This window comes from Oryza glaberrima, chromosome 8 (genome assembly GCF_000147395.1).
Source record: "Oryza glaberrima chromosome 8, OglaRS2, whole genome shotgun sequence".
In the NCBI taxonomy this organism is placed as follows: Eukaryota; Viridiplantae; Streptophyta; class Magnoliopsida; order Poales; family Poaceae; genus Oryza; species Oryza glaberrima.
The window spans coordinates 6,876,273-6,895,592 of NC_068333.1; the positions used below are offsets into that span (position 1 = coordinate 6,876,273).

At 43.7% G+C, this 19,320-nt stretch overlaps 3 protein-coding genes and 1 long non-coding RNA gene across 4 annotated transcripts; 2 read left to right on the top strand and 2 right to left on the bottom strand.

Annotated features, from left to right (window-relative positions):
• Positions 1-380: 380 nt before the first annotated feature.
• LOC127781303 (uncharacterized) lies at positions 381-5,485 on the bottom strand. The gene is made up of 10 exons (XR_008018977.1): positions 5,398-5,485; positions 5,207-5,326; positions 5,014-5,101; positions 4,430-4,562; positions 4,118-4,258; positions 3,882-3,980; positions 3,724-3,795; positions 1,313-1,502; positions 1,127-1,226; positions 381-817 (listed from the first exon to the last, which is right to left on the bottom strand). It is a non-coding gene; the product is annotated as an uncharacterized LOC127781303 (long non-coding RNA).
• LOC127781302 (xyloglucan endotransglucosylase protein 7-like) lies at positions 4,836-14,816 on the top strand. The gene is made up of 3 exons (XM_052308243.1): positions 4,836-6,115; positions 6,214-6,413; positions 6,865-14,816. The coding sequence occupies exons 1-3, from the start codon at positions 5,837-5,839 to the stop codon at positions 7,244-7,246; spliced, it is 861 nt and encodes a 286-aa protein (XP_052164203.1). The 5' UTR covers positions 4,836-5,836; the 3' UTR covers positions 7,247-14,816.
• Positions 11,324-12,779, top strand: LOC127782104 (xyloglucan endotransglucosylase protein 7-like). The gene is made up of 4 exons (XM_052309181.1): positions 11,324-11,503; positions 11,598-11,933; positions 12,017-12,216; positions 12,392-12,779. Exons 1-4 carry the CDS (start codon positions 11,324-11,326, stop codon positions 12,777-12,779), a joined length of 1,104 nt encoding a protein of 367 aa, XP_052165141.1.
• Positions 14,817-14,930: 114 nt separating the features above from the next.
• On the bottom strand, positions 14,931-17,633 carry LOC127781301 (AUGMIN subunit 1-like). The gene is made up of 5 exons (XM_052308242.1): positions 17,074-17,633; positions 16,479-16,613; positions 16,254-16,380; positions 15,335-15,472; positions 14,931-15,249 (listed from the first exon to the last, which is right to left on the bottom strand). The coding sequence occupies exons 1-5, from the start codon at positions 17,541-17,543 to the stop codon at positions 15,139-15,141; spliced, it is 981 nt and encodes a 326-aa protein (XP_052164202.1). The 5' UTR covers positions 17,544-17,633; the 3' UTR covers positions 14,931-15,138.
• Between the last annotated feature and the right edge of the window lie 1,687 nt (positions 17,634-19,320).

The window sequence follows — 19,320 nt, forward strand, 5'->3', positions numbered from 1 at the left end:
GAATAGATTTGTCATAAAAAATACTTTCATAAAAGTATACATATATCACTTTTCAATAAATATTTTTATAGAAACAAGAAGTCAAAGTTGTGTTTTGGAGACCGTGTCGCTGTCCAAAACAACTTACTTTACGAGTACGGAGGGAATAGTTATTTCAGTTACTTCTTCCTGTCTCAAAGCAAACAAAAATTAAATAAAGATTGTTGTTTGAGCTTCCTTTCAGCAGTCCAACCAGGTCCCCATAAGCAATTTTGCACCAAATTTGTTGCAGCTGGAAATCTAAAAAATGAGGAAAAAACAAAGTGTGAAGGAAGTATTTTCATGCTTCAACATGCCTATCATGTTTCGTGTATAACACTACAAGTTGGGGGAAGAACGAATTGCCGCAGTCCTCCCACAAGTTTGTTTTGAAAAAAAAAATCGCCACCAATCCTTCCGGTGATAAATGTTTGTATTCATCTATTTGCCACATGTCACCTAACATGCTCTTGTTTCAGATTTGTTCCTTTCTTACAAAAGAATCAGTCAGCAATGCCAAAAGGTTTCAAAAAGATGTTGGAAACATTCCCCCTATCTCTAATTTGCATGTCCTATCTGAATGAAACTAATTTATGCAGCACACCAGACCTAGCCAAATATTGCTCCACTCAAGTACAGCTAAAATTACTGGTAGTAAGGTTTGAGCATCCATGTTGCATCATTTTTGCATCTTTGCAACATTGCTATTTCCTTCAGCAGATTCTTAAATAGCAGCATATCCTTGGACATAATGGAGTTCTTGAAATGCCTGGTTAATGCTTGTTGAGCTGGCTGAAGCCTGAAGGTGCATATTGGTAAATTAGGACTTGAGGTTGCATGATAATGTTCCTAGTAGAAGAGCTTGATGCATGACCTTTCTATGATAAACTTGGTGTGTGATTAGAAGCTAGTCCCTAGATCATCTTTTTCTTTGTAGCGAATATGCAAGAGATGTTCTAAGTGCATCCTACCTAAAAGTTTGCAGACTTTGGCCCTGCTATTTGAAGTTTCTGATGGCTGAGAAGAACTAAATAAACCAATGCCTATTGAGTGTTGACTTAAACTTCAAGAACACTGAGGATGGTGTCTCGGCAGCACCAGCTCTTACCAGTCGAACTAGCAACCAAAAAAAACTATCATGACTTCCGATTGGCGTCAAGCTTCTGGTCATCATTAGCATGCATTATGGCATCGTGATTAATTGCACTCTGAGAAAAATGGAAAAAAAATATCATTTTCAGAAACAAAAGCCGAGACAAATTACTTGTGTTAGGGATAAGAAATAATTGCTTACATGAATCCCTGAGCATCAAAAAGACTCTTCAAAATGTGAGATTCTTCATTCATGCCGAGATGAGCTAGGTCTTTTTTTTTCCGCATTCCATGCCTGGATGAGTTTGGTTCAGTCTCGGAGGTCGTCTGCACATACCTGATCTTGCCGCTAGTCATTTGGAACCTTGGTATTCACATCTTCAGACAACTCGCTGAAAATATTGGATGTTTCAGTCAAACATCTACTGAAATTATTGGATGATCAGTCTATATACTATCACATCTCCTCTCCTACCCTATCTTAATAATGTTTGAAGACATTAAGCTTCTCTCTCAGATTATGAAACGGTTTTCAGATTATTGTGCGCATGGAGTATGTTGTATATGGAGGAGTGTTACGAAGTAATCGAACTATTTTTGCAATTGGTTCAATTATCCCATGAGTAGCAATGAGTTCAACAGGGGAAAAAAATCTAATCTTACAAATTTCAAAAAGCCAAGAGCTAGTGTCTAGCGCTGCCTCCACCGAGAGACCCGACTGTGTGCCTCCATAGGGCATCTTTAATGGAATCAAATCGAGCTAATAAACAGGTCGTGTTGTCTCAGAATCGGCGATATGGTACAAAACTAATTGTTGGATGGATTCAGTCGGAGCCAAAGAACAGCGGCGCAGACCGACCTAGGAGTAGAGGCGGAAGCATACCTGCTCTCCACGGAAGCCCGGCGGCGAGGGGCGCCATCGATCTAAGCCGGTGCTGAATCTTCGCGTCGCCGATGCCAGCATGCCGCGGAGACTACACCGGAGATCCACATCCTCCTAGAGCTTCGACGGCGCGTCCGCAGCCTGCTGCTCGCCGCCGGAGCCGGAATTGGGGAAGCGGCGGCGTCGGGGGAGGAGAGGAAGCGACAAGGTGAGGGGGAGAGATCGAGGGCTCCAGTTTCCCATCGTCCCATAAGCCACGGGTTGGGCTTCTCTCTTCACGCCTGGCTTTTTTCCCATCGTCCGCAGCCTGGGCATCAAGCCCAAGCTGCTGCAGGCCCAGTTTACGCCTGGTTTTTTTTTTTTTTTTGGATAAGTACACCGAAGCTCCCTCAACTTATCATCGAGTTACAAAATCGTCCCCCAACCGCAACACCGGATACAACGCATCCTCCAACTTACAAAACCAGTGAAAACTAGGTCCCTCGACGGTTTTGACTCCGGTTTTGTCCGACGTGGCAGCTGACTCAACGTGGGCCCCACACATCAAGGTCACCACGTTGTCGTCATCTATTTCCCCTCTTCTCTCCCTTCCTTCTCTCTATCTTTCTCATTATTCTCCTCATAGGGCTGGTGGGGTGAGGTGGGAAAGAGCAGGCGGTGACGGTCGGTGCGGTGGCGCGGCGAAACTGGAGAAGGGGTGACGTGGCGATGGCGAGCCAGGAGCAGATGGCGCCACAGCGGTGGGCATGGAAGTGGAGGCAAGCACTGTGGCGGTTGGCGCATAGTCAAATAGGAAGCCATGGCATTGATGATGCTGCCGCCATTGCAAGAGAGAGGGTGGCCTCGGCGAGCAGAGCAATGGCGGCGAAGCAGAGCACCAACGGCGGCGGGCGAGCCCACCACACGAAGCGGAGCGGAGCGTGCGCGGTGACCGCCATGGTGGTGGGGAAAGTTAGCGCTGGTAGCAGCTTCTGGGCGCCACGGCGGCGTGAGCGTGGTGAGAGGATGCTACAACGGATGGAGCATCGCCGCGTTGTCGGCTGTCTCCTCTATCGCCGGTACCGCGTTGATGGCGTGGACGCGACGGCCGAGCTTGTCCTCACGGATAGGGTGGAAGGACTGAAGGATTGGACGTGGTGGTGGATGAGGTAGAGAAGGTTTGGTAGGCTGTCCTTGGTTACCCTCCCACACGCAAGCCCCCACATGTCAGAGCTGCCAAATAGGTGAACCTTAACAAAATAGTGACGGAGTGGTGTGGAGAGCGCAATAAAGTTCAACGATGGCATAGAGCGAGGCTCGAATTTTTTAGTGGCACAGAGACAAGCACCATCTTTCTTAATGGCACACAAGTAAAAACCTCCTAAAATGGACTATGGATGTAGCCTTAATTGAGAGACCTAAAATGGACGTAGCCTGTGTTGGCCAAGACTCAAATCGTGCAGGAGCAGAACAGCCCAAAAAAGAATCAAGACCTTGGCCCAGCTTTTTTCGATGGACCGCCCTGGGCTTCGACCGAAAACCAACTCACAATACGTAGTCATCATGTATGAAGAGTTGAAGACAGACCTCAAAAAGCAGTTTAGTAATTCTGTGTTTAAAATGTCTTTTTTATCACGTAAAAATATACTGATCAAACACGTGAATTAAACGATTTGTCGATCTGCAAATTAAACGATAAATAAAAAAATAACAGAGGGAGTGAAAACTCTCGGGTACCAGACATAACCGACCTCGCCCTTCACTCGTTAAATCCCTTGGCACATCATGCTCATATCCAATATTGTTTGAAAGTAATTTTTCCCCTATCAAGCATATCATAAAACCCAAGGAATAAATTCCGAGAAGAGCCGTATTAAACAAAGGGAAGCTAAGACGCAGTTTCCTTTACCTCTGAGCATACGGTACGTACACATGCCAAGCTTGGCACCGGAAGCACCGCCGGTGCCATCTTCCATGGACAGAAATGACGCCGACAACTCTCATGTGCCTAGACATTTGCAAAGCCAGAAACGAACCTGATCAAAATGCCTTTTACTAATCCAAATCACAGCAGCATGAATCGATGCGATCTCACACATATAAAAAAACAGTAGCCATTAACTAGAGGAGGTAGGAAATACGTACATCGAGAAATTACGGCCCATGTGCCATGTTAATTTGGTTAATACTGCAAGCCCCTGCAAGCTGCAAGCTTCACGGTCTTCTACACAGACATGTGGTTAAAATAAAATGGCACACTGACTGTAAGTGGAGTCAACGCAAGATCTGTAAGAATGACAAACTGGCAAGTGAAAAATACTGGCATCCTGCGCCAAATTCCAGAAGATGGAATGAAGAAATGCTTGATCCATGAATAAGATGCAGAGATGTATGTAGCTTTTGTCAGAGATTGTAGGAACACATGAAAAGAATTGATAAATTGATGCGATCACTCACCAGATACTTGGTGTAATTTCAGTGGTATAGTTTTCTTTTTACTTGAATTCAGTAGTATAATTTGTCCAGCAATTAATCAAAGCCCCAACAACTTCAGTGATTAATTCCATACTTCATTAGTATCATTACCATCCTGGAGAACAAAAATGTATATGAGAATTATATTTATTCAGAAGATACAGATAAAAATCAGACAACTTAAACATGAGTGGTACGGCAGGATGCAGTAAGCGCAAAAGATTTGTTTCAATTTGGGAAAAATACAAAAGCAAACATCAGATTTAACTCAAACAAGTGCTATGTTGACATTTTTACGATCATTTAAAGCAAATCCAGTTGACTTTGTCCCAAGACAACATTTGAGGTTCTCAAAGTACGGATATGTGATGAACTTGTACTAAGACGTACCGTTATAAATTTGCAAATTGTTTATAGCACAAATTCTGGGGTTTTGTTCCCATGAGCATCCATGAAAAAAGAATATGAGTGCACAGCCGCACATAGGGCTTAGTCTGAAACTTGGAGGTCTGAATTTACTGGTGGAATTTTGGTATGCATCACCTCGTAATCCACAACTGACTTACCCTTTCTGACTTGCAGATCAATTTGTCTATGGAAGAACAGTTCACCGCGTCACTTGCATTAGTTGGGTTTCTAGACCAGAGTGTCGGTCTACACAAAAACCATCAGATCAATCAAATTAATCCACCAATCAGGAGTAACTCCTTTGAAAGATTCCTCTGAGGAACAACTGATATCTATTGGAGCTGCACAAACCTGACAATAATGAGGGACTGAGTTGAACAACAGCAAATCATTGGTAACTGTTCCGAAGGCATTGACTGGAAACAACTTGTAACTGCATATCATTTTTGTGTACTTCCAGCCTTTCACAACCTAGTAGATGTCATATAACATGAGAAACCAGCAAGCAAGATTAGATGCCTTATAGCTGAACTAATAATTACCTTTTATGTGGATCTAGTGACAGATAGCACCACAAGGTAAAGGCCAAAGGGATCCTAAAACTCTTTTGTCATCATAACATAAGCCTTCAGCAACTTGCTTGAGAACCACCTTAGTTTGTCAGAAGACCCCGTGGGACGGCTCGCAGATTTGGAGCCAAGATCGAACCCTAGAACCAGTTAGTCAACTTGATCACCATTCTGGCTTTAATGGAAGCCACTTTCATCACCATTTTTTACACAACTTATTCAGCAGCCAGACGATTCTCTTCAGTTTCTTACATCTTCCAAGAATCAAAGTCACTGGCAAGCTAGATATTGTTTAGTTGTTTAGACGCGCTCGCACAACCAAGTCTCCCTTCACCTCAGTCTATAAAGGGCACACCATTTGAGACACAGCACACCCACTCACTCTGCTCACTCTCCCATACCACCAAAAGCCATGGGGCAGGCTAGGGCTCACCTCCTAGCCTCCCTGTGGGCTTTCTACCTCATCCTAGCAATCTCCATGGTCACTGGCGACCTCACCAATGACCTCGACATACTGTGGGGAAACTCAAAGGTGTTCTACGACAACTCCGGCAAACAGACTATCTCACTGACTCTTGACCGCTGGACGACCTCCGCATTCCGGTCAAAGAGCACATACCTCTTCAGTAGGATCGACATGGACATCAAGCTCGTTGCTGGAGACTCAGCTGGAACCGTGACTACTCTTTATGTAAGTGGCCAGGGAATGAACAGATTACTGTATTAGCATTGGTGTCACTTGCAGATCTTTTAGACTAACCATTCTCTTGTGTTGCGATCTTGGAACAGATGATAACAGAGGGCCTATGGCAATTCCACGACGAGATTGACCTTGAGTTCTTGGGGAACTCCACTGGCGAGCCCTACACCCTGCACACTAACCTGTATGCCAGAGGGAAAGGTGGCAGAGAGAAGCGGTACAAGCTCTGGTTTGATCCCACTGCAGACTTCCATACCTACACCATCATCTGGAACCAAAGAAATATCCTGTAAGCTCCCCCAACCTATCCAGTTTAACTTATATTGTGCAGAATTAATACCAGTTTCACAATTATTTGATAAGCAATACTACATGGCAAATAAATGTTACTCCCTCGGTCGTATATAAGTCGCTTTGATTTTTTTAAGTCAAAACTTTTTGAAAGTTTGACCAAGTTTATAGAAAAATATAGGAATATTTAGAGCACCAAATTAGTTTTATTAAATCTAACATTTTAAATATATTTTGATAGTTTCTTGTTTTATGTTAAAAATATTGTTATATTTTTCTATAAATTTAGTCAAAAGTTAAAAGAAGTTTAACATAGAAAAAAAATCAAAGCGACATATGAAAAGGAGGTAGTAGAAAGAAAGAAAAAATAGTATCAAGAAAATCATCTTATGCAGCCCATTTATTTGAAAGGCACAAACCTTAACAATAAGAATGTTGTTGGGTTGCAGAATCCTTGTTGATGACAAGCTGATCCGGCAGATCAAGAACAATTTGATGTACAGTGTCCCGTACCCAACCTATCAGCCAATGAGGGTATATGGCAGCATCTGGAATGCCGATGACTGGGCAACAATGGGAGGGCGGGTGAAGACTGACTGGTCGCAGGCGCCATTCACAGCATACTTCCGGAACTACAGGGCTATCGCTTGCCCCCCACAACAGAGCTCCCCACTCTGCGGCCAGAGCTCCGGAAATTGGTTCAACCAGGAGCTGGACGTGACACGGAAACAGCAACTGCAGGAGGTGGATGCCAACTACAAGATCTACGATTACTGCACTGACACCAAGAGGTTCAAAGATAATCTCCCCAAAGAGTGTACGATAAACTAGAAGTAATTCAATTAGCAGATAGAAAGGGTGAGAGGTGTATTGGATGATTCGGTTCATTCTTTCCAAGTATGAACAGTATAACAAATGTATTGTCCATTGCATTCTTACAGAAGAAACCTAAATCTTCCTTATTACAAGAAGCATCAGGGAAGCACTCTAATTTAAAATGAAAATAAATTGTTGGCTGTACATATAGCAAATGAAATATGATCAGCAACTCATGTGCAGTGAGCTAACTATGTAAAGGCTTTCTAGTCAAGCTAGTGTTAATTATGTGAAGGCTAACTGACACATTTGCAAATAGTTGCAATTAAAAGCCAGTCAACTCATAGATGTCAGTGTAAAATATAAACACAATTATGCAATTTGCAAACAAGATATGAAGGATGTTATATGAATAACATGGTATAAAATCATTTGTGTTTGCATCACTAAATATTATGCTTGATTACTTACATACCTCACATGTAACTGGTAAGATCAACCTGGAAATACAGCAGTTTTCAGTTAGACCCCTTGTTTGCTGTGCTTCAATGTATTGCCACAAAGATATTGAATGCAAAACACATCTCATTCCTTATCATCAGAGGAAGTAGCGTGTTTCAGATGACTTTGTATCCAGAACAAATATTTAAGCCTTGTTCTTGTCCTCTAATAATATGCTTTGATATCAACACTACAGAAAAATAATATCTGACCAGGAAGGTTACCATTTTCTTGATGTGGAGAGTGAGCATGGCAGTAAAGGATTCAAGTTTAAAGCGCATGAATTCATCAGTAAAAAGATTCACAATATTCATATCATTTCTGGAAGCAAATGTGTGTTACAATTAGATCCTGCTGAGCTATAGAGCTCCATCTCTAATTCCAGAAATTAAGGTGTGGCTAGAAATTCAGCTAGTGAAAATTGTAGCTGGTTGAGGATGAATATCTAAGTGCCCTCATAAAAGGTAAACTTTGCACCAATAAATATATCCCAGGGTATTGAATAATTTTACATGTTATCCTCGCAATTCTCTAATCCACATATATAGCTAGTAACCCTGGGCAATAAGGTACTACCAAGATCCTCTAAGAAATACTTTAAAAACTAAATATTTTCTGCATCCCCTATAGCCTTTTCTAATATTGTCAACCTGCAGTAACACATCACACAGAACCCACGTGACCGAACATTGTGGTAATTACCTTTACGTAGTACTCCCTCTATCCCTAAATATTTGACGCCATTGACTTTTTAAAATATGTTTGACCGTTCGTCTTATTCAAAAACTTTTGTGAATATTATTTAAAAACTTGAGTACTAGTAGTATATTTAACAATGAATCAAAAGATAGAAAAATAATTAATAATTACTTAAATTTTTTGAATAAGACGAACGGTCAAACATGTTTAGAAAAGTCAACGGCGTCAAATATTTAGGGACGGAGGTAGTATCAACTATCAAGTATCAATTGGCTCTGTGCATCCTCCCATGCCTTCCTTCTGAATCACAGCATCTCTGGACTTATGGGTATGCTTTTGATAACAGAAGAGTGGTGGAATGAGCAGATATCATCCCACCAATTCCTTTACACTGGAGTCCATTGCAGCAGTGCCAAACTACCATCACCATGTTAGTACTTGGCAATAAACCTATTTATCACAAAAAGATTAGTAGTTAACATTTAATATTAATGTGAGATACAATTCCATCCTCAACCTGCTCAATAAAAAGTTGCTTATTGTTATTTAGAGTTCCAGACCCGATGTATAACTTATCTTGTTCTTTCCATATTACCCCAAGTGTTACTTCTATATAAACTAAAAAATATAATTACATAAATGCATGCTTAAATTTGCAAATCATTTGTGTATCACTCACAAATATAACTACATAAATGCAAACTTAAATTTGCAAATCATTTGTTGCATCACTCACAACTCACAAGGTGGGTCTGGGCCCACATGTCAGTAGGATAATGTGCATAAGGAGGCTGCCATAAAAGAAAATGATTAAATTTCACAAGACAACAGGTACTTTGCACAATCTATATCTGTGCTAATGTAAAAGATGGTAGTGGTAGTGGTGGTGAATCACCACCCAAGTACCCAATAACCATGTGGGACCCATAAACAGGGAGACTTTGCCTATTTCCCAACCCCCACAGGCCACAGACCCTGAGAACTCTAGCTCAATAGACACCTAGAAAGTGACTGCAAAAGTAACATGATGATAATATTAGGCAATAAGAACAATTATTGTGGGCTTTAGAATATATACGATGAGCTATTTTTCTTAAAAGATATCTGTTGCAACTCACAGGTATTATGCTAGTCTATCACAGTACTACAAATTTAAGAACTTGTCTTATAAAACTACAGATTGAGTGTCTCCGTTATCACAAAACTACAGTTTTAGCCTTACCCATTACACGCATTGACACCTGATGTTTGGGACCCACCTGAAGTCTCATGAAGCGATCAGTAATTAGGTATTAGATTTCTGCATTTTGATGCTTCTATAATCAAGTGTTAGCTATATGCACCTACATGCTTTTGTGTTAACTCTGCACGGATGCTTTGACCTGATCAGCATGTGGATGCTTTGAGTAAATATGTACTTCTGTAGTTTCCGGAGACTGCAGGTGGGTCCCGCACAAAGGTGCTGCTGCATCTAACGGGCAAGGTTAAACCATGTAGTTTTGTGATAATGGAGACACTAAGTCTGCAGTTTTGTGATAGATTGTACAAAGCACATGTAGTCTTGTGAAATTTACTCAAATAAAAATGTCATCGCAATTTTTTTCTGCATGCCCAGAGTCTCAGAGTATCAACAGCCTACTGCATTGCCCACTCTATCACATATCAACTGAATAAACATTTCAAAAGTTGAACATGGCCCCTAAAAAAGGTGTTAATCCAAACTACAAAGTATTGAGGCTCAATTCATGGTTGTTGTGCTATATTGCACTGTGCATATTTTTCCCTTTTCTAAAAGTTGCTGTAGAAAAATAAATCTAAAACGGTTGTAGTTTTGTTTATGAATCAAATGAAAGCTAAACAAAATATTTATCAATCTGTCATGACTCTTTTTTTTATTCATATTTGCATAGCACTATATATTATCATTTGAGATTAGATTGAAACAGAAGACAGTTTACAAGCACCAAAATGTATAAAAGCAGTTGAACCAAAACTCATAGTCCACTGCAATGCCAAACAGAACCTGAATCAAAGCAATCTCTATGTGACTGCCTAGAAACATAAAGTATTAAAAACACAGGCACCATTTATTAGGGATAAAGAATTAGTACTCTATTGTTGCATATATTGAAAATTACAGCTCACGATGCCTGCACATCCGTGCCAGTATCACGGCTATCAACACAAACAACGTTAAATAACTAGGTACGACTTCCATTGTTACAATGTCAACTAAGGCCTATGTATCAAATAGTATTATAGGAATTTTTAGACAGTGGAATTCAAGATAGTTATGTACAAACTAGCCTATAAGCAGCAGTGCACTGACACAATGACCTTACAAATACGTGTGAAGTGTGAAATTCCCAGTGGGACTTCAGTGTGCATGACTAGATGGCCTTGTGTTTACAGGTCACTTGCTTGTCTGACTTGCACATAATTTGAGTTGTTTAACAAAGATAAGCATCACTTATTAAATGTCTGTTTACATCTGGATAATTTCATTCTTTATGGAAGTCATTGATGGACCAATCTAATCGACCACAAAAAATAGTTGCAGTTCGATCCCTCATCACGAACATCCATGAAGAGGAAAATCAACATTTGATGAAAAGTAAACAGATCAATGTGGCAGGACTGCATAAAGCTAGCAATTCTCCAGATGCTTTATAACTATGTACATATTTCATAATTGAGTTCAACTAGTAATTTCACCTACAAGAACTGCACTGTGTGGCGACCAAAAACCTCTAGACCATAACTGAGCACATATTTCATAATTGAGTTCATCTAGTAATTTACCTACAAGAACTGCACTGCATGGTGGCTAAAACCCTCTAAACCATAAGCTTTCAACTTGCTTAAGGCCAGGTGAGTTCGTCAGAAGCCACCATGGGGCGGCTTGCAAATTGGTCGGATGACAGAACCAGTAAGTCAACTCCAGACTACAGAATCCAGGCTGGATCATTCCTGCTCAAGCTATGGTTCAGGCCAATTTTTATCATTTTTTTTATGCCCACTTCTTCATGTCAGCCAATGATGTCCAGTTCATACACCTTCCAAGAATCTAAGGTAATAGTATGTCAGACCTAGATCTTGTTTAGACTTGAACACCTGGTTTCCTCTTCACATGAGTCTATATAAAGTCTACAACATTTCAACACAGCACACTCCACAGTCTGCCTACTCACTTAGGCACTTCGCATTAGCAAAAGCCATGGGGCAACATAGGGCTCAACTCCTACCCTCCATGTCCATGGCAGCTTTGTATCTCATCCTAGCCACCTCCCCAGTAATCAGCGACATGACCGACAGCCTTGACATGCTGTGGGGCAATACACAGGTGCTCTATGACAGCACTGGCCACCAAATTGTATCACTGTCCCTTGACCGCTGGACTACTTCTGCATTCCGCTCAAAGACTAAGTATCTCTTTGCGAGGATTGACATGGACATCAAGCTTGTTGCCAAGGACTCAGCCGGCACTGTCACCACATTATATGTAAGTAAGAAACAAGTGATGCTACTGCAATATACCTTGAATCCTTAGACTAACCATTCCTTTGTACCGAAACTTGGGAATAGATGATAACTGAGGGGCTGTGGGACATACATGATGAGATTGATCTCGAGTTCTTGGGGAACACCACCGGTGAGCCCTACACCTTGCACACTAACATCTATGCCAGAGGAACAGGTGGCCGAGAAAAGCAGTACCGGCTTTGGTTTGATCCAACAGAAGACTTCCATACCTACACCATCATCTGGAACCCGCAGATGATCTTGTAAGTTACCTCTCTTCCTAGAGTCATCAGTTCTTATATATGCAGCATTAATAGTCCTCATTTGGGTAATACCGTCCTATACGTAAGCGATTGTGGAAAGGTTTTATCACAGCTAGGAAGGTGTATTCTTTATTAGAGCTAAGCATAAATTGATTTGTTTGGTCTGTTGTTGCAGAATACTTGTTGATGGCACACCAATTCGGCAGATGAAGAATCAGCTAAGGAATGATATACCCTTCCCGCTATATCAACCAATGAGGCTGTACGCCAGCATCTGGGATGCCGATGACTGGGCAACGCAGGGTGGGCGTATCAAAACCGACTGGTCCCAAGCACCATTTACCGCATTCTTCCGGAACTACCAAGCTAACGCCTGCATTCCGTACAAAACCGCCTGGATTTGCAGCCAAGGGTCTAATGACAGCAGCTGGTTTACCCAGGATTTGGATGAGGAAGGGAAGCAGAAACTTAAGGACGTAGATGATAACTACAAGATTTATGATTACTGCACTGACTCAAGGAGGTACCCAAATGGGTATCCCCCAGAGTGCGGGTCACAGTAGAAGTATTTCAGTTAGCTGATAAAAAGGGTAGCTGAGTTTTTTTTTTCTTTTGCACATTTGTTTGAGGAAAATAATCAAAAAAGAATCAAACCCTTTCGCACCCATATATTGATCCCAGAATATCAAAAACATTACACTAAAAAAACACGATGAGCTGAGCTGGATTAATAGAGAATGACAAATTTAACTATTAGTAGTGCCAACGAAAAGTCAAATAATCCATTTATGCAGCAAACTACTTAAATCAAAGAAATCTAAGTCAGCTGGCCCATTTATAGTAGTAAATATAAGCTTACCATGTAACTTCCATACTAAGATATGAAGCAAGTTACTAAAATGGAAGAAATTTAAGCCAACTATTTTGTGCTCATATCAGCAAAAAGAAAAAAAAAGTAATACTGACCTTCAATTGTAAGGTTGTATGCAAGAGGGGAATCAGCATTCCTTCTTTCACTAAGAGGCAGCACTGGAAACAGCTTTGCAACCAGGACTTCTCATTTCTATGCAGAGTAAAACCAGGGGAATCATGCATCCAGGCCTTCAAAGCACAATATGCTAGGGACTGCAATACAAAATATAGGCAATACATTTATAAAACTGGGGAGGTCAACCACACCACCATTCAGTCCAAACCAAATGATATTTTGATGGTGCTCAATCAGAGCTCACGGAGATATTCACTTCCTCAGCAGGAAATGATGCGATTATAATGAATAGTGACCCAGGGTAAATTGTCACAATATTGCAGATTTGCAGTGTCCTATCAGCTATAGCCAAATATGGTTTTTGTAATGTGTTAGCATGTTACACTAAATGGCTGCCGAGTGCCAAGTTTAATGTTCATGAGCCAGTTGTGCTAATCAGGCGAAGGCACATTTGAAGGACAGATCATTGTTCCCAATTTACAGGCCAACTGAAAAGAGTTTCAGAGTCAGGGCTTAAGAACATCTATTCAAACAAAGAACAATTTCTGAAAAATATTATTATTGCAATATTTAGATCCTACTGGGAAGTGGGAAGCACAAGTCCACTTGATAACAACTCCAGCTTCTTTATGTCAGCTTCTACCTGAGTGTTCTAATTTTGAATATTCTGTATGGAATTGCCTTTAGCTATTGGGTCTACCAGAAAACATAGCAACAGACAACAGAGCTTTCGATTCAATATATATATAGCAAGTTAGCAAGACAGCATTCACTTTTTAATGAAGAGATAGACAAGATAATTACATATTTATCAACATAACTAGAAAGCACAATTGGCAATGAATATTTAATACTATAGGATTTCTTCATGTAGAACATTTCCTAAAGATGTTCTCACTTTGTCATGGTGTCATCTAGCTCCAACAATAAAAAACATGCTAATAAGATATTGTTGTATTGTCGACAGGCAAGGCAGATCTAGAAAGGAATACAAAATACAGTGCAAACACAATTCCTATAGAAATAAAATAATCAGGCATCAAGAAAAATGGATATAATTATTCTAGTATTACAGATAGTGTGAAAGCACATCAATTTCAGGATAAAGTCACCCACCTATTTCTTGGAAGTATGGAACCACCATTCAGGATGTCTCCAAAGTCCAAAACTTGCTCAGGAATATAGGTAGTCTTCATTACTCCCTCATTTTATTTGCAGCTCAAGAGAACCAACCTGATTCGGCAATCAGCTCAATATCTAGTTTAATAACTCGGTAAAGAGCCCAAATTAAGCTATATCATTAGCCAATGGAAGATGGGAGAACAAATAATACCTGAATTCACCTGAAAGAAATATTCTGGAAGTTGTAGCAGAACACATTTTGTTATGGTATTTGGGGAAAAAAGAAGCGCTAAACATCTAATAGAAATCGCAGAAAGTACTAACATTTAATATGAGCATAAGAATTCAATTGGAATAAAGCCAACAAATCTGGTTAACTCTATGAAAGATGCAAGGACAGATGAAAGACAAATGGCATGTTCATATGGCATATGATCACATTTACCTAATCTACTAGCATATAGCATCAATTGATCCCATGAATCATCATGACTATCCATAATCACATAGACATCAATGCAAAATGATATACAGCAAACAGGCCAAGATGTTCAGAGGCATCCTGGTTGTCGATGACATGGTAGCTCAGTAGCTGCAACAGAAATAAGTTTGTGTGGTGAAATATGCTGTGGTTAGGTAAACACTAGAACATGCATTTTACAGGATCATAGAATCAAGTTACAACTTACAAGAAATCAATGGCCATTACTGCATAGCACTATCAATCAATGGCATGTCAGACCAAATAGTATTACAAACTTAATAACACACACACACACACACACACACACACACACACACACACACACACATCATAGGCCAGGTGTGGTTAATGCAGACTGTAACACATCTTCCAGATACTTCTCTGCCGCCGCATACTGTCTTTTTTTGTCCTCTATAGCTAGAGCTGCTAGAGCTTTGTCCTGATGACAGTCACAAAAAAATACCAAGAATAAGTAAAGATTTATGTCTGAAGAAAAGGAACAAAACAGAAAGCAAAAGGCATACTGGTGGCAAGTCCTGGTAGCTTCTCAATGTGTCTGCAATGGGTTTAGTCTTTCTCTCTAGATCCTTCTTATGCTCTGCCATTTCCATCAGCACACCATGATTGATCTCCGGTGTATATCCCACTCGGTTGAGCATTGCCTAACAGATAGAAAATGAGAGTGAATCTAAAATGTGTCATTGTATATTACCAAATCAAAGAACAGTGTGTTGCGGCATACATGCAATCGGACTAAAAGGGGGATGGATAGCTCTAGATAGCCAAGCTGTTAAGGTAAGAATAACAAGAATAGTATAATATCACATAAGCCCTTAAAATTAGAAGTAACACATGTTTGTACTATCAACATCAGATCATGATGTGAAACTATTCAACTCATCATATGACTAACTTCGTCACTAGCAAACGGTAACATCAGCAGAAACATGTGATGGAAATGCATGTTCAAACCAAATTCTACCTATTAGTTAGATACATCATTATTTCAACATTGAACAATTTCACAGCTACCCCCAAAACACACACAAGCTATATACAGTTATTGCCCTATCTTACAAAACCAATCAAAGATAGAGCAGAGAGTGCATAAAAGCGCAGATAAGCATCTGATCAACAGCCTCTTCAGGTCAAGATTCAGGAAATATGTGGATTGAAATGATTTCAAAGTTGTACGGTTAGCTTGATAATAGTATGTCATGTCCTGCAGCATCCTGCTAAACTCACAAGCACAAGTATTGATAAATGATAACTGACTATATACTTCTAAGTTCTAACAGTTGACAATCTCTAGCAAACACCATATGCTGCTTCAGCAACAGAAACTGCTTTGTTTAGTGGTAGTCGGCCAAAACTATCAGGTCAAAAGAAGAACTAAAACCATATACTGATTACACCACTTGCAAAAGAAGAAAAACTAGTCACCTTATAATTGGAGACTTGGAGTATATATTGGCGTTCCTTTGAGTCCATCATAACCAACTTTGTCTGCCAATCCGTCATCTGTTCTGCTTGTTGCTTCTCCACATCATTTTTAAATTTTTCCAGCATCCTTCAAATGATACATTGTTCATTATATTTTCCTCAAGAGATATAAGTGGTTGCACAAATCTCCTTAAGTATACTGAAAGTGAATAGTTTTCCACTCACTTCTTGAACTCAGTAAGCTTGGTGATGGCCTTCCTTGTGTAATCAAGAAGCGCCTTTGATTCCTTATGCACCTTGTCCCTCTTCTCCTCCACCTCTGCTCTCCTCAGCGACAGGTCCGCACTGGCCACAACAAAGCTGCACAACCACCATTTCAAAGTAATCAGAGAACAATGAAAACAAAAGGAAAGAATCACCAGAACACTCACTATGAAAGTATGAAGCCTAACATTACTGTTCTCCACCATCAAATTGTTTGTTTCTTGTTGCAATAATGCATCCCAAACTAAGTTTTTGTCTGCATTAGAACCAAACATGAGAGCTAAACTAGCATGTGCTCCAGACATATTACATGTTCCTGCTATTTGGCCTACTAAACTAACAGCATTACGCATAACAGAACTGCCTACTGGAATTACAACTTCATCGAAGTTCACCCAATGCCGAGGATAAAACCGCATATGCTAAACAGATCGACTTGTTAGATGTTCATATCTCTCACTGGCAATGCGAATGGCAGAACAAATAGTCTTATTCATTCGAGAATTAAGCACGCAGAAGAAGAAGAAGAAAAACTGAGAACCCTAGCCCCCTCCACCTGCTCATCTCCGTGTCGCGGATGGCGAGGAGGTTGGCGACGGCGGCCACGGCGCGCGCGGACACGGCCGCGGGCGGCGAGAGCGCGTCCCGCGCGAGCCCTGCCCGCTCCAGCGCCTCCCGCAGGCGCGCCGCCTCGGCGCGGTACTCCGCGGCCTGCGCGCGCAGCCCCGCGGCCGCGATCCCCGCCGCGCGGGACCTCGCCTGCGACGCGGCCGCCAGCGCGCGGAGGTAGGCCACCCCGCGCGGCGTGGGCTCGGGCCCCAGCGAGAGCTCCGGTGCCGCCCCACCACCGCCGACGCCGACGACGCCGCCGCGCCCTCCCGGAGCCCCGACCCCGCCTCCCCCGGCCCCTCCGGCCTCCGCCGCGAGGGAGGCCAACCACGCGTTGACCTCGGCGACGGCGGCGGACGAGGAGGCGGGCCCGGACGGCGGCGCCGCCGGGTCGAGGTGGTCGGCGGCGTGGTCCATGGGTGGTAGAGTGGGTGGGTGGGTGGTTGCGGTGGCCGGCGAGACGGAGAGATCGGCGTTTGAAATTGGGAATTCGTGTGGTTTTTTTTTTCTTTCGAAAATGGAAATGCGTTAAGTTGGCGTTCATGCCATTTCCGGCCCACTCGGCCCGTTACAATTTGGAAAAGGAAAAAGTACACCGAAGGTCCCTCAGCTTGTCATCGAGTTACAAAATCGTCTCCAAACCGTAAAACCGGATACAACACCCCCTCTAACTTATAAAACCAGTGCAAACTAGATCCCTCGGCAGTTTTGACTCCGGTTTTAACTGACGTGGTAGCTACCCACATGGGTCCCATGTGTCAGCCTCTACTTCCCCTCCCATCTCCACCTCTCTTCCTCTCTCTCCTCCCACGAAAGCAGCTGGCCAGCTGGGTACGGTTCGGCTGGCGCGGCGGATGGCTGGTGCGTAAAAACTGGGCGGCGCCGGCGACAGGTGACGCGGGGACGCGGGAGAAGGGGCGACACGGCGGCGCGGCGACACGGGAGAAGGGGCCACGCGGCGGCGATGGACTCGGCGGGTGCCCCGACCGCGGAGCTGTTCGCCGCCTGCGCAGGAGAACCGCGGAGCAGGCGAGCGAGGCGGGCTGCGACCTCGCTTTCGTTCGCGTGCGGCGTCGGCGTCGTCTTCATCCTCCGCAGCGAGCTCCCGGCGAGTTGGTGAAAACTGCAAAACCGGGCAGGGGCTAGCAGGCAGTCTCGGCCGCGTGTGCGTCGGGCGGCGTCGTCGTCGGCGAAGGAGGCGGACGAGGGGCTGAGGGCCGGGTTGCTACGGGTGGTTCGCGGTCGTGGGCGGCGGCATGTCGGAGGCGTCGGGCGCCGCGCGCGGGGTGTGTGGGGGAGTGCGGCGTGCGGCCGTCGTTGTCACCGCGGGCTGGACGCTAGCCAGCGGAGAGTCGCCGCCGCCGCCGCCGCCGCCGCCGGTGGCATCTCCTCCCTCATCGGCAGCCGCCCGCGTCCGCCGTGCCCATATACTCTTTGCCGTCCGTCTTGTCACGCCGTTCCTCCAACCCCGCATGCGCGCACGACGTGCCCACCGTCGGAGGAGAGGGACGCGTTTGGTGGGTGGAAGCGGACAGCGACAGCGACGATGACAACACGGGTCCGGCGAGCGGCGAGCCGAGCTCGAGAAAAGGAGAGATGGGGAGGGCTCTCACGCGGCGGCGGTGCACCTCGACCCGGACGGCATGGAGAGGCTACCTATAGGCTACAGCGCACGGTCAGCGGCGGAGGAGGCCGGCCGAGGCAGCGTGACAAGCGTTGTGGGGGCGAAAGTCGGTGGCAGCTGCACGCGGTCCTTGCTGCCCCACAGCGCACGCTTATCTTCTGTGTATTCAACTCTTCATCTCCACAAGACTTCAGTGATGAAAAGACACACACGATGCACCACCGCCTACTGCTAGCCCGATGTCCTTGGTGACCGGTGCTCCTTGTCTCTGTCTTGATGCAGCAACGTGCCTCGTCGTCTCCCTCTCCCATCAATAGATTCATCCCCAGATTTGCGATTGGTTGCATACGGACGACGATGGTGGCAGCCCAGGCCGCTCGACCGCCACGGCGCCACGCCGCTGTCCCGGGCCGCTCAACGTCGCACCACCACGTGGACCGCTCGACCGCCGCGGCGGTGGGCGCGAAGGTAGAAGCGGGCGCCACCGCGGTGGTGGGTGCGGAGGCACGACTGCTGCTCTGGACCGCCGCCGGCATCGGTCCGTTGTTCGGCGAAGTGAGAGAGAGGGAC